Genomic DNA, 15,853 nt, shown 5'->3' with positions numbered 1-15,853 from the left:
TCTAAAAATGCACTGGATGATGCAAATTAATATTGCAAACATAAAAGAACTAAACATCCTTAATCATAACTTATATACTCAATAATTTGGGTCATTGCTTTAATTTGAACACTGATGCAAGTGATTTTCCATTGGTGGTAGTGGGGTTTTTTTGTTTGTTTGTTTTGTTTTGAAATGTTAGTGTGTAAAAACCAGCCCCCTAGAAAACCCTGAGAGCTGTAGTCCAGCCCCAGATCTAGTTAACCTCCTGTTATAATTTTCTGGACTTTTCTTCAGTTTTTTGGGGGGGAATTATTTATTTTACCTCTTTGGACCTCAATAGGAGGAATAGGTCTCTGGTCACGATGCCATAAGAATCTCTAACAGATGAATTTAGTGACATTTCTACACAACATCCTCATCATCCTTCTATTAAATTTGTTCTTATCATAAATGCTAGAGAAAGTTTAAATTTTTGTTTGTTTTTATTGTTTTTGTAAGGTGCTCACTGTGAACAGGAGACTTAGTGGACTGGTGCAGACTGTCACTGAGAAATCAGTGAATCTTGTGTTGAACCTGGTCTGTGAAACTCTCAGATTCTAACTTGTAAAACATCATTTTATTTCAATGATATTGTTGGACTAACATTCACACAATGAAACCACAATAACAAGCTCTAAAAACTTGAGTGCTTATGAAAACATGAACTAGATGATGTAAATGAGTACTGCAAACATATAAGAACAAAACAACCTTAATCATAACTTATCTACTCACTAATTTCATATGAACAAACTGTTTTCATTGTCATTTATACACATTTGGGAATTCATAAGTATAACCGATACAGCACAATTTAAATTTGAGTTAAATTTTTTTATTTTATTTTTTATTGTTTTTTGTTTTTTGTTTTTGTTTTTTTTTTTTTAGTGGGAGAAACCGGAGGACCCGGAGAAAACCCTGAGAGCTGTAGTCCAGCCACAGATCTTTTGTTTTTTTGATTTTTTGGTTTTTGGTTTTTGTTTTTTTGTTTTTTTTTTAGTGGGAGAAACCGGAAGGACCCGGAAAAACCCTGAGAGCTGTAGTCCCACCCCACATCTAGTAAACCTCCCGCTCCTCAGGCCTCCATCCCGTCAAGGACAGAGACCAGTGAAACGAGGAGGTAACATAGATGTGAGGCAAGACTGGAGCTCCATATTATTTGATGTTATCTTAATTACGCCATCCTTATCTCCTACAGGTAATGGCTCTGAAGAATCTGGAGATGGCGTTACGTCTTGGTGGTGTCAGGTGACTTTTGATAGAGAGAACAATGTATTTTTCAAGTTCTGGTTCCTCTAAGTTCAAGGAAACCAGCAAGTTCTCTGCACAGCCGTACCACTTACACAGGTCCTTGAAAATAGCTTTGTCTGTGTTTTTGAAGGTCTTAGGTGTCATTTCAAAATCACAGCCTTCGATTTCAGCCCATGTTTTTGTGAGCAGACGTTGAATCATGGCGATCTGCGTTTCCAGTGGTCCAGTTGATTTTTGCCTTCTTGAATGTACGTGAGACAAGCTTCTCTATGAGCACCGTGACAGACATTTTCTTTCTTGTGTCCTGTGCTTTTGCAGTTGCCAAAGGTGCCGTCTCTGTTACGTTGATGATCTCTCTGAGCTGTGATGTTGCCACTGACTCAGCATACGTCAAAGCCAGTGTCACTCTGTCACTGTGGCTGCAGGCCTGAGTGTTCAGCCACCAGCTCATCATTGCCAGGAAGCAAATCACTTTGTTCCATATGTCATTATACATGTTCGCATGTGACTGAGGAACAGACATTTTGCCAACTGATCTCTTTTTAATTGGACTGATATCTGGTAGTCTCCCTTGGGTGATGTGACCGTACAGGAGATCACTAAGTTCTTGTGTCAATACCAGAACTTTAGCAGGTGAAATGTTTTTGAATCTCCTGAACACACAAACCTCATTTCCACCTTTTGTTTTTTTGTCGTCCTCTGTCAGAAGCAGAGTGTCAACATCAGCCATTAAAGACTGGATTGACTCCCTGCTTTCAACTTTGGAGTGGTGGAATTTAGTCTTTAGCTGTGCCACTATGCGCTGTATTGACGCTTTGGCAAACCCCTTTGTGAAAAAGTTCTTGATCTTACTCCCCACTCCTTTCATAGATAATTTTTTCCTCTGTTGGGATTTTGGGCTTGGACCTGCACATTCTGTCTTTTGCAAACTCTTAATTTCTTCAACAATTGACTCTGCAATGTCATCTGCTACAATTTTAATCTCCAGAGAAGACTGAGACTGCAGCAGCTCATATTCAGAGTCTGACACGTCGCTCCAAAGAGGTTCAATGAATGCATTCACCTCCTTGTTGATTATTTCCTGGACAGCTTTACTTGTCTCACTCACAATACTGTCCTCTGATGGAACCTTCATTACGGATGCTGATTCTGCAGTTCTGACTGGTGACACATGGTCTTCAGTGTCTGACTCCATGTCTTCCTGCTCGAGTTGGTCCTCATTGTCATGTGTTTTTATGGAGGTAGTCAGGCTTCCTCTCTTTCTAAGAGGTTGTGGCTTGCAGAGGATTTTCATTTTGGCTGCAAATGCCTTCAACATTTTACAGGCAAGGCCAACCATGGTATTTAGTCTTCCAGGGGGAGTGACACGATTTATCACAGGTTCTCCAGAGCGCACATGAGAGCAGAGAGCAGAGTTGACACTGTCCGCAATCTCTCTTGCCATCAGATCTGTCAGTCGCTCTGAACTGACACACTGGACTTTAACATCCAGAACCTCAGCAAAACTTTGACAGAGTGTGTCACCCAGACTGTCCTTAACACTCTCCTCAGACACAAATACATTTTTCCTCTGAAGGCTAGTCAATATGACTTTTGAAAAGTCTGTCAAGAATTCCAAAAGCAGGTCTGCCAACATGACTTTGGTGATATCATCTGGGGTGCTTATTTTTAACAGTCTCCATTGTTCTGCTGTTGTCCTTGTAAAAAAGGATTCAACCAGCTCATGAAGATTATCGACTGTAATCTGTGGTATCTTTGCTGTCTGCAGCGATTCTCTTTTATTCATGGTGATTGTTAAAAAGATTATGTGTTGTGTTTTATGAACTATTTGTCTCAGTTTTCAATTACAAATCTGCCAATTAAACGGTGGAATTTAAAAATAAATTGAGTGTAGGTAGGCTATTTGTTACGTCATGAATCGCGTCATTCGAACATCAATGGATTCTACGTTAGCCCCGCCCCTAATAGCGACTGTAACCTAGCAACCGTTGCTAGGCACCTGTGGCACACTTGGTTTCATGTCAGTTTTCATTTTCATAGGTGTCAGCTGGAAATATCAAAGTCAGGCGGAGATAGATTTTTGGTAGTCACGAAATGAAAACCAGTGGTTTTATGTGTGGGTAGCTTATATGTTTACATGTTTTTTTTGTATAGTTTTTTGTTTTTTTACACACAAAATTGTTATCTAAAAAGTATAGCAACAGTGGAATGTGGTGGAGTAGTAGTATTAGGTTGCATAAAATGGAAAGTTAAAACCTGTAATTAAGTACAGTAGTTGACTGAATGTACTTGAATGAATGTACTTTTATTGCTGGCCATCCATTGATCCATTGTTGTTAATATTGATTAGACTGACATTAAAGATTAAAACCCAGTGACTGACATTTAACATTTTTAAGTCTTGTTTCTCATGAGAAATCACAAGGAGTTGACTCAACATCCTCAGGTCACTCTCACCACCACAGCCTCAATTAATTAGGAAATTAAACGAGAGTTTCTAAGAGACCAGTACATGAGTCAATATTCTTAATAATCCATTTAATGTCTTTTTTCTCTCTTTTAGTTCACATTTCCACAGTGGTGAAAGCTTTCATATTTAGTGTAATTCAGTTATGTCTGAGTTCTGCACTTCTGAAAAGACACTCATTTTGTACAGTAAAGGGAAAACAAGTTGGCAGACAAAAGCAGTGAGCCCCACCTGGTGGTGTTAAAAGGTATAACAATTCAAGTACAAACAACAGCACTGCACAGCCTGTTACATTTGAATACATAGCATTCATCACAAGATTTTTTTTTTTTTTTACATATCTAACCTTTATCTATGTCTCCTCCCAGATCACTTCTTCTCCCAAGTTTCTCTCTGCAGATTGTCTCATTGTTGACTTCACAGAATTGTGCTTTGGCCCTGGGTTGATTATTGAAGTGGCTGTCCAAGTTAAATTTGAGACCAGAGGCTACTGAAAACCTATCCAACTGCAATATCAGTTTGAGTCTGTAAAAAATAGTTGTTGTATCTTCCACTAGCTGACTCAGAAGTATGACCTTTCCTGCTTTGTTTAATGAAATCAGCTAAAATTTACATTGGAGTTTACAATAAATCTTGTCCAGCCAAAATATTTTGGTGTGAGAACAAATCCAAATTACACACCGAACAGGTGACATGAGTATCAGGTTTAAACTTGTCATATGATGCTTCACTGGATAACATTTGTGAACAACCTTATATGTGACTGCTCTTATCTAATTTGTGGATAAATGTTGATGTGGTAATATCCTTATATATTCCACTGTAGATACTCTATGTGGCTGATCCAATACAAATTACAACTAATTCTGTGCCTTCTTTATTTTAGCCTTGGCCATAAAGTTGCACTTTGCACAGAAGTGTTTAGCAAGCTGTTTGATTATTGCATAACTCTTACTTCAGTCCAGAATTTCAGCTGCCACTTCAGGCTTATGTTCTGCCACACTTAGTGAACAGAGGGAAGCTACATCTGAATGATTTGAGTTATGTTTGGTATTTATCTTGTCTGTCTATAGATGCTGGCTGTGCAGCTTCCTTCACAACAGTAGACTGTACATACAGATTATATTGAGAGCCTATAGACAATCTGTGTAGCCTATATAGATTTAACAGAATGTCTCAAAGTGTATCCTTCAGGCTGTAATAGCTGCTACATACATTTGATGTACACTAGGTTTTATAGATGCATTCCAAATTGAGCAACTTTGATTTCTATGCATTCATGCTGTAACTATAAATAACTTGAGTAATTCAGCCTCCAAAAGATCACTGCATCAAAAGATGTTCAGGGTGTTTTCCTAGAAGCCAGCTCATGAAGTTATACAATACCCTTATGTTATGCTGTGCACTCATCAACCTTGTGTGAAGCATCATCATAAACAATTACACAAATAAAATGTCTTATTTTAATTATGATTTGTTTTTCCTGGTGGTGTTTACACAGTATCACACAATATCAGTTTTACACCCACACCTACAGTTTTTGTTGTTGTAGTTTCAAAACCTGACAGCAAACTGTAGGACTTTAAGAAACAGAACATTTTTTTCACAACATGTGGGCAGGACTATGTATGACTTAACACTCCCTCTCTTTTCAAGACAAAACATAGTAAAGGCAAAAGATTTTAACTGGATTGGGGCAAAATTTGTCATTACTTCTTTTAAAATCCAAGAAATTGGATAATTAGCCAATCTTATACACAATATCACCTGAATGTTCTATTCTTATCTATCTGCATTTTTGAAGATTAAAAATAAAAACAAGGTAAATAAAAAGAACACTTAACCTGAGTTCATGCCCAGTGTCCTACAGCAGCTCCAGACATGGTGTAAAAAAAAATTCTAAGCATTCTGTAAGGCAAATTTACATCTGGATATTTCAGTATTTCACCATGGGCACAAATATATCAATAATAATATTTCTCATACATAACAGAATCTGTTGTATCATTAACCAAACAGATATTAACAGCATGTAGCAGCACAGTGTAGAAAACCTATGTCGCTAATGTTGGTTTTAATATGATACATATAAACAGGTTGCTGCATTATGTGTTTTTGTATTGGAACTGTGGGACTGAAGTGCTGACTACCACACCTCACCCACAAAGTCCAACACTGACTCTTAATGAACTCATATTTACAGTGGACACGTGTGTAAAATAACACGAGATGTTATAAAAATCGTGAAAGTAAGAATTAAGGCAGGTGTGTTGCAGTAATCCATGTATATGGAGTACACATTTAAAAAATGCAAACAGTGACATGCCATAGTTTTAGCACACCCTGTCATTAAGAATCTCTCAGTAAAACACCACTGTCTTTGAAACTCTCACTGTTGTGTGATAAATGCAGAGATCAAACCCTTTAATCAGCTACAAAGGATAGCTTTGCAATCTTATTATTCTTTCATTAAACTGGCATTGTGCCCTCTCATCAGCCCCTTCATTGAGTGTAAGCGAGATGCAACATTGGAGAAAGGCTGCTGATATCCTCTTCATGGCCCCAAGGTCAGACAGAGAAAGAGACCTTTTCAGAGTTCAGTCAGCTTGACTTCCTCTCTTAAGTCATTTGGCTGAGAGCAGTTTTCTTTTAAAAAAACCCAAAGTGCACATAGTGGTCGAACGCAGTGTTCATCTGATTCAGACATTATGTGTAGTAGTCCAACTTGCTCTCTATCGTCTTGCAGCCTTTGACAGAGAAGACTCTTTCAGATTTAGGGAAATAGACTAAATCTTTGGCCACCATGTCTGCTATTTCCCGGCGTGGCTGAAGTCCTCTGGCTTTCATCTCGGCCATGGCACACTGGACAACATGTTGGTACTCCAAAGGCAGGAATGGGACGAAGAAATCCACCAGGTTCTTGTCAATCAAGCTTGTTTGAAAAAACCCACCTACAAGATAAATAGATATCTGCAGCTTTAAAAACTGTTATCTCATTAAAGCTGATTTTTAGATGATAATGATGCAACAGCATTTCATGGCATTTATACTCACCTTGCTTATTGTTGAACACTGATAGTGAGAGCGATGTTTCCAGGTCTTTGAGTTCAATCTCTTCTCGATTTCGTCCTGCTTGCCAGAAATCTAAAGCTGTCTGTATGATGCTGTCCCCCCCAGTATTGCTATAAGGAAGATCAGAAACGGGTAATGTATTAGAATTTGCCTCTGATTATCTGTTGTTACACCACTCTTTTGCAGTGATCAAAAAGCAATATGACATGTGCAGATACAGTATATATACTCTCAAATACTCTCAGTTTAAGACCTCTAGTTTCATATTTACAGTTCTGCTGTCGTCAGAAAATTTGGTATAAACCCTTTGGATTCTGATGTAGCCGACCCTTAGCAATGCTTTCAGCTTTTCACCTGAGGAAGATGAAGATGGCTTTCCGATAAGAAACTCCATCCAGCCTCTCGTAGTAGTCCAGGTATGGTTTAATGCTGTCAATCAAACCAGGATGCATCTTGTCCATCTCATCAAAGATGAACATGGAGCGTTCACAGTTGGTGATGTTGCCTTTGATCCACTGCTGTAACTGAGACTGAGAAGAAACAGCAGCATATTTCATTCATAGAGAAAACCAAACAGAACAATGTCACTGTGTTTGAATTGTGTCTACTTTATATCATACCTTGTAGGTGTCAATTTGACTTTTATGTGGGAAGTGAAGAGTCGATGTGAAAACATGAACAAAACTGCTGTCCATCCCCTCCCTGTAAATATTTTCAGCAATCAACTGACTGACAAAGTTCTTCCCTGTGCCAGTCCATCCATGCAGAGAGAGCACCAGGGGCTTCTTCGGGTTGCTATTACTCATGAATCCATTCACAGCTTTTAAGATGATACGTGATGCAATATGCTGTCCAAACAGTTTGTTTTCCAGATCAACCTGGAGACCTAGGTTGAAGAGTGCAGAACAAAAAGTCAACAGGATTAGTGTCTGCAAACACCCAACTTTAAACAGCTTTAAACAGCTTTAAACAATAACAACAGTAATTACGTATATCAAACCAAGGTTTATTTACATGAAACTATATCAAAGTCCCTTAGAGGTGAATGACAAGTCAAATATAAACTGTACAACCTTTGCAGACCAATACACACAATATGAAAATGTTCAAATTGAAACAATAAACCCAATAAACTGACTGAAGACCAAAAGATATAAAAAGATAAATGGCAATAAAACATCTGAACAAGAATGAAATCAAATTTACACAATTGCCATAAAATATTTTCATTAAAAGCCTCTAAAATGTCAAATAGTTACTCTCTTGTTCCCCATCGTCTTAGATTCTTTCACTTTACCTACATTTAAGAACCAGTAGGATCCAGTAAACTATGTATATTTAATAATGCCTTATTCATACAGGAGTACATTCACAAATAATCATTAGCTGCAGCCCTAATTACTTCTAGAGTTTGTTTCAGATGAGGCAGCCCATCTATACAAATGAGACTTAGCACTTTGACTTTACATTAAGCATTATTTTATTTCTAACTCAATATGCTGAAGCATTGAGCCTGAGGAACAAAAAAATGTCATTCGCAGATAGGTTTCAGTTTTAACGGTAAACAAAATTAACACTCAAGGCATGGCACTTTCATTGTTACTAAACATTACTGGAAATAATTAACGTTATTTGTTCCCTTAGTCGTAGCTGCACATGTTTACCTGTTGCATTGAAGGCTATCCATTTCGAATCGCAACTTTCATGTAAATAATTGTAGATTGTCCGGCCCAGAGTAGCACCGACACCGATCACCACTGTTGTTGTGAAGGGATCGAACGTGTTTACCAGCACGCCGGTTGTCGACAAAATGTGCAACAGCAAATATATACGTGCCGCTTTCATCGTTGAAACCACTTAATTCCTGACATTGGTCGATTTTATGTGGTAAAACAACCTTAAAACCACGGTAAAACCGCGCTAATTCAGCAGACTGACTAGCTTCTTTGCAACGCGGAACTTCCTCATACGTCACGAACACGTGATGGACACAACAAGCTCTGTTCAACACAACCTCGGAAATGTTTGATAAGTTAGAAGATGATGCAAACTAAAGAAATCCAACGTATTATAGTAAGTTTCGTGCAAGTTTGTGCTATTTAGGGAACACCTAAAGCTAACTGGCAATGTTGCACATGCACCCGCTCGGCTAACGTTAAACCAATCCCTAGTTTAAAGCTGCTGAAAGACCACAAGTGTGAAAAGACCACAAACAAGTCAAATGTGGTGGCTAATGAGTTAGCCGAGTAAACGTTTGTTACCTGTCCTGTTGAGAGAAATCCACTCGGGCCGACAACACTCGTGGAAATAGTTGAAAATGTTTGGGTAGCTAGCTAAGAACGCCGTCAGAGTCGCAGCCATGCCGACCGCTATTGTAGTGCTGATCGGCTCTATCGCCCCTGTCACGCCAGAGCAGACCAGCAACCAGAGCAACAGGACGTGTTGCTTCCTCGGTTTCATTTCGAGCGAGCTACGAACCAAGTGTAACGGGCGTTACTTTGTTATTATCAAAATAAATATAAAAAGGGCAAACTGTCAAACAGCTTGTCAAGGCGGAGTGAGTGAACACAGCTGGAGGTGGAGGCGCGGTGGTTGTCATGAACACGCAGTGGTGTATTGACGTCAGAGTTCAAAGGTTTTTTCTTCGATTACTCTGAGTAAAAATAATTTTTAGATAGGCCTAAATATCCTTTTTCATTTTATAGCAAAACATGTCCTAAACAGGGAAAGGAAATAACCCTTACACTTTACCTGTCTGATAATCTCTCATAATAACAACAAAATACAGTAATGGTTAAATACAAAGACAAACGGAGGGGTAAAAAGGTCACCAGACATTTTAAGTTCCATGTAACCTCTGGGGAAATTTTCCCTTTGAAAAATCCATTCAAAAGTTCCCTTAAAAAACAGAAAACTGGGGGTTTATCTTGGTGTGCGAATTAAATAAATGTAGCCACAACTCAATTATTTAAAACCAAGTCACTCTAAACCCCATGGTTATACTAAACATAATGTTTTATTATCAACATTATTTCACCTCTGACTATCACTCAGTTAGGCACTTTTTGTGGGAGGTTGTACCTAGTCACTAAAGTTACACAGTGCAAGAACAGGTGTTCAGGGAGCAGTGGGAATGACCGTGGCACCATTCTCCCTACTATGAGTCAGTGTACCGACAAAATTATTCTGAAGGTGTTATTTTAGTGATACGTAGTTACACAATGTTGCTTTAATGTAGAACTATTCTAGTTTATCAGTTCTAGGATTTTATATATAAATATATACAGTGCTGTGAAAAAGTATTTGCCCCCTTACAGATTTCCTCTGTTTTCGTCACACTTACATGTTTCAGAACATCAAAGTTTAATATCAGACAAAAATAAACTGAGTAAATTCTGATTTCATTTATTAAGGGAAAAAAAGCTATCCAAGCTTATCCTGTGAACATAACCTGCTGTGGGGCAGGTTAGCTGTTTAGTTACCGTGGTGATTTACTTGAAGCACCATGGTAACCCTGAAAACCCAGGGTTAAATCTGAAGTTATCTTGCCATCCTCAAATCCTGCTTCATAGTACAGGCCTCCAGAGTTCCATCTCGGCGATCCCCTATGCAGCATGGAGGAGCAGCATTCCAAGCCTTGAAAACAGTGGCTTAGACAAAGAGAGGAAGTGATGTGAGAGCACTACCTATCAGCTTCCCTCTGAATTTATCTCAGCCCATGCCTTCCACACAGCCTCACCATTTATTTATTTATTTTTCTTCAACCTTTTATCCTGGCACATCAGTTCAGTTAACCATTTAACATGAAGCTTTGCAACAACTTCCAATTGTTCCACTTCTTTGATCTGATGAAAAAGTGAACAAAAGATTGAATTTGTGTCCATCAGATGATAATATCATTTGTACTTGTCCAACCTTCTCCTTATTGTCATGCAGCCTCTGACAGAGAAAGCTTTCTCAAATATGATGACATTTCAGCTGACAAAGTTCTTCTCTGTGCCACTTGGTCCATGAAGATGGAACACTAGGGCCCTCTGTGGGTTGTCGTTGCTCATGAATCCATTCACAGCTCACAGGATGATGCGTGATGCAATGTGTTGTCCAAACACTTTGCTGTCCAGGTCAGCCCTGCCACAAGGTTCAAAAGCTGCAATTTGCTGTGTGATTTTAATATTATTGATTGTAATCTTTGCTCAAATTGCACATTTTCCTAAATCAACTTGTGTTCTATCAGTTTATCAGTCCAGCAAACACAGGATTTTATAATATAAAGACAAACTATCAGTAAATTTCATAGTTATTTTTTGTAATGATATAACTAAATAATTTCATTTAACAGAAAACAAGCTTGCCAAAGTTAAGAGTCTAATGTGACATTGTGTCTATGAGGTAATGTGACTAAGGCTAAGAGGTACAGGCAGAAATAAATAGGGTAACTAAATCTTATAATAGGGAACTTTCTGATTTTTTTGATTTTTGATTCAACTGAATATTTTAGATAATAAACCAAATGAAAATGGCATGGACAAAAAAAGATGGTACCCATAACTTAATATTATGTTGCACAACTTTGAGCCGCATTCACAGCCAGTGTGGGATCGTGCTAGTTCACGCTGAGAATTCTGAATGTGGTAACAGTTATTTTGGTTCACTCTTCCTAAGAAAACTGCTCTATCTGTCTCAGGTCTGAAGGGTGCCTTCTGCACACTTCATTTTTTCAATAGATGTTCAATGGCATTAAGATCAGGGCCATAGAGGACCATTTAAGAACAGACCAGTGTTTTTTTTTTTGGTTTCCTTTTCTCTTTGTCTACCACCCGCACCATTCTTCTTATCAAAGGTTGCTTTTCTTCTTGCAGCCATGTCCTGGGAGGCTGACTACAGTCCCATGGACCTATTATTTATATATGTATTTGCAACTGTAGTCACAGAAACATCAAGTTGCTTGGAGATGGTCTTATAGCCTTTACCTTAAAGATGGTTATCTACAGTTTTCTTTCTGAGCTCCTTAGAAAACTCTGTCCTTTGCTTTCTCTGATCCATGATCAGTGTGGTGCACACAATGATACCAAACTACACAGTGGCACGTTTTCTCTCTTTAAAGAGGCTGATAAAAAGACTGAAAACGCCTGTGACACCAATCAAAGTTAAACAATTAGTTTGAAACATGATTAGAGCAATGATTTATAAACTTTTTTAGAGGTACCAACAAATCTGCCCAGCATAGTTTCAGTATAGCTTGGTAAAATAAACTAAATAATTTATTTTCACAGTTTTATGAGTTTTCTCTATCACATACTACAGGCAGGCAGGTATACATAAGACTACTGCTTTTAATTTAATCACTTTTCAGAAAGAAAGAAGCATTGTTTCTAAACCCTGTAAGGGTGCCAACAAATTTGTCCACATCTGTATTAGTGGAACATTGTTGTTTCCTGTGTATAAATGAATCTGCACCTGAAGCAGTGGTGAGACACAGCAATGGGCTGAATAATGCATATACAGTAGCACTGAAATGTCCCTCCTAGTACTGATCTGATATTGACATAAATCAAACTGAACATCTGGAGATGTAAAGGACAATCAGACATGATTCAACTTGATTAAACAAGTATTTTTAAAACGTTGTGATTGAAATTCCATTTATCCAAACTGGGCAGCTGCAGTCAGTGCAGAGGGAGTCAAAGGTCAAAAGAAGTCAGTCAGATGTTCTCACTGAAAATCTCTGCTCTTTTCAGAGAGGCGCCTGTGTCGCCACTATAGCTTCGTTTCAGGCAACCAAACAGATAAATAAAACAGAACTCGATCTAACAGTCGCTCTTGGACTGTGTTGTTGCCGAGTCATTCACCCTCTGAGCGGCGAGAAGTTTGTATGAGGGCAAGTGTCCTCCGACTGGTGCTCATTGTGAAAAAAAGAAACAAAAAACATATTGGTCGATGTTGGTCTGTTATAGAACAGTGAATTTGTCAATATAATGTCAAAAACAAAGCCCACGCAGCGAATTTTCTGCCATTAAACAACGCTATGGACGCAGAGCCGTTCGTGCGCTTAAATGACAATAGCAACGGTTGCTAAGCAGCGGTCGTTAGGGACCTTGGTATCTTTGATGTTCTTAAATGACAATAGCAACGATTGCTAGGCAACGGTCGTTAGGGACCTTGATCTCTTAGACATCCTTATGACGTAATTAATGACGTGTTACATTAGTTTGTAAGCCCAGCTCTCAGAGACGTCCAATCAATCAATACTTCTGAAAGTACCAACCGACAGACCCGTACGTGAGCCTTCGCCAAGGAATTCAGAAAATTCACAAACTACCGTCAAGAATAGAAAAGAATCATCACAGAGAATGGAGATACCACAGGTTCAAATGGATACTATTCGTGCCCTGGTCGAAACCTTTTTTTCAAGGACGACCACAGAGCAGTGGAGATTGATGAGAGAGGGAACTCCTGATGATGCCACAAAAGTAATGTTGGCAGACCTGCTTGTGGAGATCATTTCATCCACTGCAGAAGTTTTATTAAAGGCTGTGATCAGCCAGAATGTAAGTGTAAGTGAGGAAGCTGTTCAGGACAGTCTGGGCGACACAGTCTCTCAGAGCTTCGCTGAAGTTCTGGAGGTCGAGGACCAAGTCCAGTGTGTCAGTTCAGAGAAACTGACAAGCTTGATGGCAAAAGAGATTGCACAAAGTGTGAACTCTGCTCTCGCCTCAATTGTGCGCTCTGAGGAGCCTGTCCTGAGCCATGTCACTCCCCCCCGTAGACTTAATACCATGGTTGGCCTTGCCAGCAAAATGCTGAAGGCATTCGCAGGCCAGGTTAAAATCTTCTGCAAACCAAAACCACGCAGAAAGAGAGGAAGCCTGACCAGCTCCATTAATGACCAGGACGATGAGGACCAACTCAAGCGGGAAATGGAGTCAGACACTGATGACGATCAGTCACCAGTCAGATCTGTCAAAACAAAAACCCCAGAGAAGGTCCCATCACAGGCCAGCATCATGAGTGACACAAAAAAAGCTGTCCAGGAAGTAATCAGCAAGGAGGTAAATGCAATCATTGAACCTCTTTTGGACAATATCTCAGACTCTCAATATGAGCTGCTGCAGTCAGAATCTTCACTGGAGATCAAAATTGTAGCAGATGACATTGCAGAGTCAATTGTGGAGGAAATTAAGAGTTTGCACGAGTCAGTATCTGCAGGTCCAAGCCCAAAATCCCAACAGAAGACATCTTATTTGAGCACAATAGCCAATAAGATCAATCACTTTTTGACAAAGGGTTTTGCCAAAGCAGCAATCCAGCGCATTGTGGCAAAACTGAAGAGTAAATTCCACAAAGACGCCAAAGTTGAAAGCAGGGAGTCAATCCAGTCTTTAATGGCTGATGTTGACACTCTGCTTCTGACAGAGGACGGCAAAAAAAGAAAAGGTGGAAATGAGGTTTGTGTGTTCAGGAGATTCAAGGAGATTACAACTCCTCAAGTTCTAACATTCACACAAGAACTTATTGATCTCCTCCACCGTCACATGGCAGAAGGGAGGATGGCCATTATCCCACAAACCGAAAAGAAAGGAAAGAAAGGAAAGAAGACAACTTGCCGGACAGTGGCTATTCTTGAGTCAGATGAAGACATGTATGCTGACATAAGGAACCAAGTCCAGTGTTTCCTGGCATTGATGAGCTGGTGGGTGAACACTCAGGTTGGCCACCACAGTGACAGAGTGACACTGGCTTTAATGGACACTGAGTCGCTCGCAAAATCACAGCTCAGAAAGATCTTCAAAGTGAGGGAGACAGCACGTTCAACATCAGGTGTCGTGTCTGCCTCAGTAAGCACACAGACATCTGCTGAATCTGTGCAGCGTACATCAGCACAGGACGCAAGAAAGAAAATGTCTGTCACGGTGCTCATAGAGAAGCTTGTCTCACGTACATTCAAGAAGGCAAAAATCAACTGGACCATTGGAAACGCAGACGCCATGATTCAACGTCTGCTCACAAAAACATGGGCTGAAATCGAAGGCTGTGATTTTGAAATGACACCTAAGACCTTCAAAAACATAGACAAAGCTATTTTCAAGGACCTGTGTAAGTGGTACGGCTGTGCAGAGAACTTGCTGGTTTCCTTGAACTTAGAGGAACCAGAACTTGAAAAATACATTGTTCTCTCTATCAAAAGTCACCTGACACCACCAAGACGTAACGCCATCTCCAGATTCTTCAGAGCCATTACCTGTAGGAGATAAGGATGGCGTAATTAAGATAACATCAAAAAATATGGAGCTCCAGTTTTGCCTCACATCTATGTTACCTCCTCGTTTCACTGGTCTCTGTCCTTGACGGGATGGAGGCCTGAGGAGCGGGAGGTTTACTAGATGTGGGGCGGGACTACAGCTCTCAGGGTTTTTCCGGGTCCTCCGGTTTCTCCCACTAAAAAAAAAAACAAAAAACAAAAACCAAAAAATCAAAAAAACAAAAGATCTGTGGCTGGACTACAGCTCTAAGGGTTTTCTCCGGGTCCTCCGGTTTCTCCCACTAAAAAAAAAAAAAAAAAAAAAAAAAAACATAAATAAATAAATAAAAAAAAAAAAACTCAAATTTAAATTGTGCTGTATCGGTTATACTTATGAATTCCCAAATGTGTATAAATGACAATGAAAACAGTTTGTTCATATGAAATTAGTGAGTAGATAAGTTATGATTAAGGTTGTTTTGTTCTTATATGTTTGCAGTACTCATTTACATCATCCAGTTCATGTTTTCATAAGTACTCAAGTTTTTAGAGCTTGTTATTGTGGTTTCTTTGTGTGAATGTTAGTCCAACAATATCATTGAAATAAAATCAATAAAATGTCAATAAAATGTTTTACAAGTTAGAATCTGAGAGTTTCACAGACCAGGTTCAACACAAGATTCACTGACTTCTCAGTGACAGTCTGCACCAGTCCACTAAGTCTCCTGTTCACAGTGAGCACCTTACAAAAACAATAAAACAAATAAAAATATTAAAGTTTTTCTAGCATTTTAAGATAAGAA

General features: G+C 39.1%; 1 protein-coding gene across 2 annotated transcripts; it reads right to left on the bottom strand.

Annotated features, from left to right (window-relative positions):
• Nucleotides 1-5,188: 5,188 nt before the first annotated feature.
• Nucleotides 5,189-9,424, bottom strand: tor1 (torsin family 1). Of its 2 annotated transcripts, none has more exons than XM_018673280.2 (5): nucleotides 9,073-9,424; nucleotides 7,432-7,697; nucleotides 7,166-7,341; nucleotides 6,794-6,921; nucleotides 5,189-6,690 (listed from the first exon to the last, which is right to left on the bottom strand). In XM_018673280.2, the coding sequence occupies exons 1-5, from the start codon at nucleotides 9,269-9,271 to the stop codon at nucleotides 6,446-6,448; spliced, it is 1,014 nt and encodes a 337-aa protein (XP_018528796.1). In that variant the 5' UTR covers nucleotides 9,272-9,424; the 3' UTR covers nucleotides 5,189-6,445. The 2 variants fall into 2 exon arrangements, with proteins under 2 accessions (XP_018528796.1, XP_018528883.1); XM_018673367.2 differs by lacking the exon at nucleotides 9,073-9,424 and adding an exon at nucleotides 8,476-8,805.
• Between the last annotated feature and the right edge of the window lie 6,429 nt (nucleotides 9,425-15,853).

This window comes from Lates calcarifer, linkage group LG9, assembly GCF_001640805.2.
Source record: "Lates calcarifer isolate ASB-BC8 linkage group LG9, TLL_Latcal_v3, whole genome shotgun sequence".
In the NCBI taxonomy this organism is placed as follows: Eukaryota; Metazoa; Chordata; class Actinopteri; family Centropomidae; genus Lates; species Lates calcarifer.
Note: the sequence above shows the minus strand (reverse complement) of the source record. Positions and strands in the feature narration are given on the sequence as shown.

Bases quoted from the DNA above. Each gene is read 5' to 3' on its own strand.
- tor1 (XM_018673280.2), bottom strand. From the start codon at position 9,271: ATGAAACCGAGGAAGCAACACGTCCTGTTGCTCTGGTTGCTGGTCTGC. The intron at 7,698-9,072 runs GTAACAAACGTT...TCTTCAACCTAG, and splicing joins GATTTCTCTCAACAGGACAG to GTCTCCAGGTTGATCTGGAA. The intron at 6,922-7,165 runs GTGAAAAGCTGA...TCTTCCTTATAG, and splicing joins GCCATCTTCATCTTCCTCAG to CAATACTGGGGGGGACAGCA.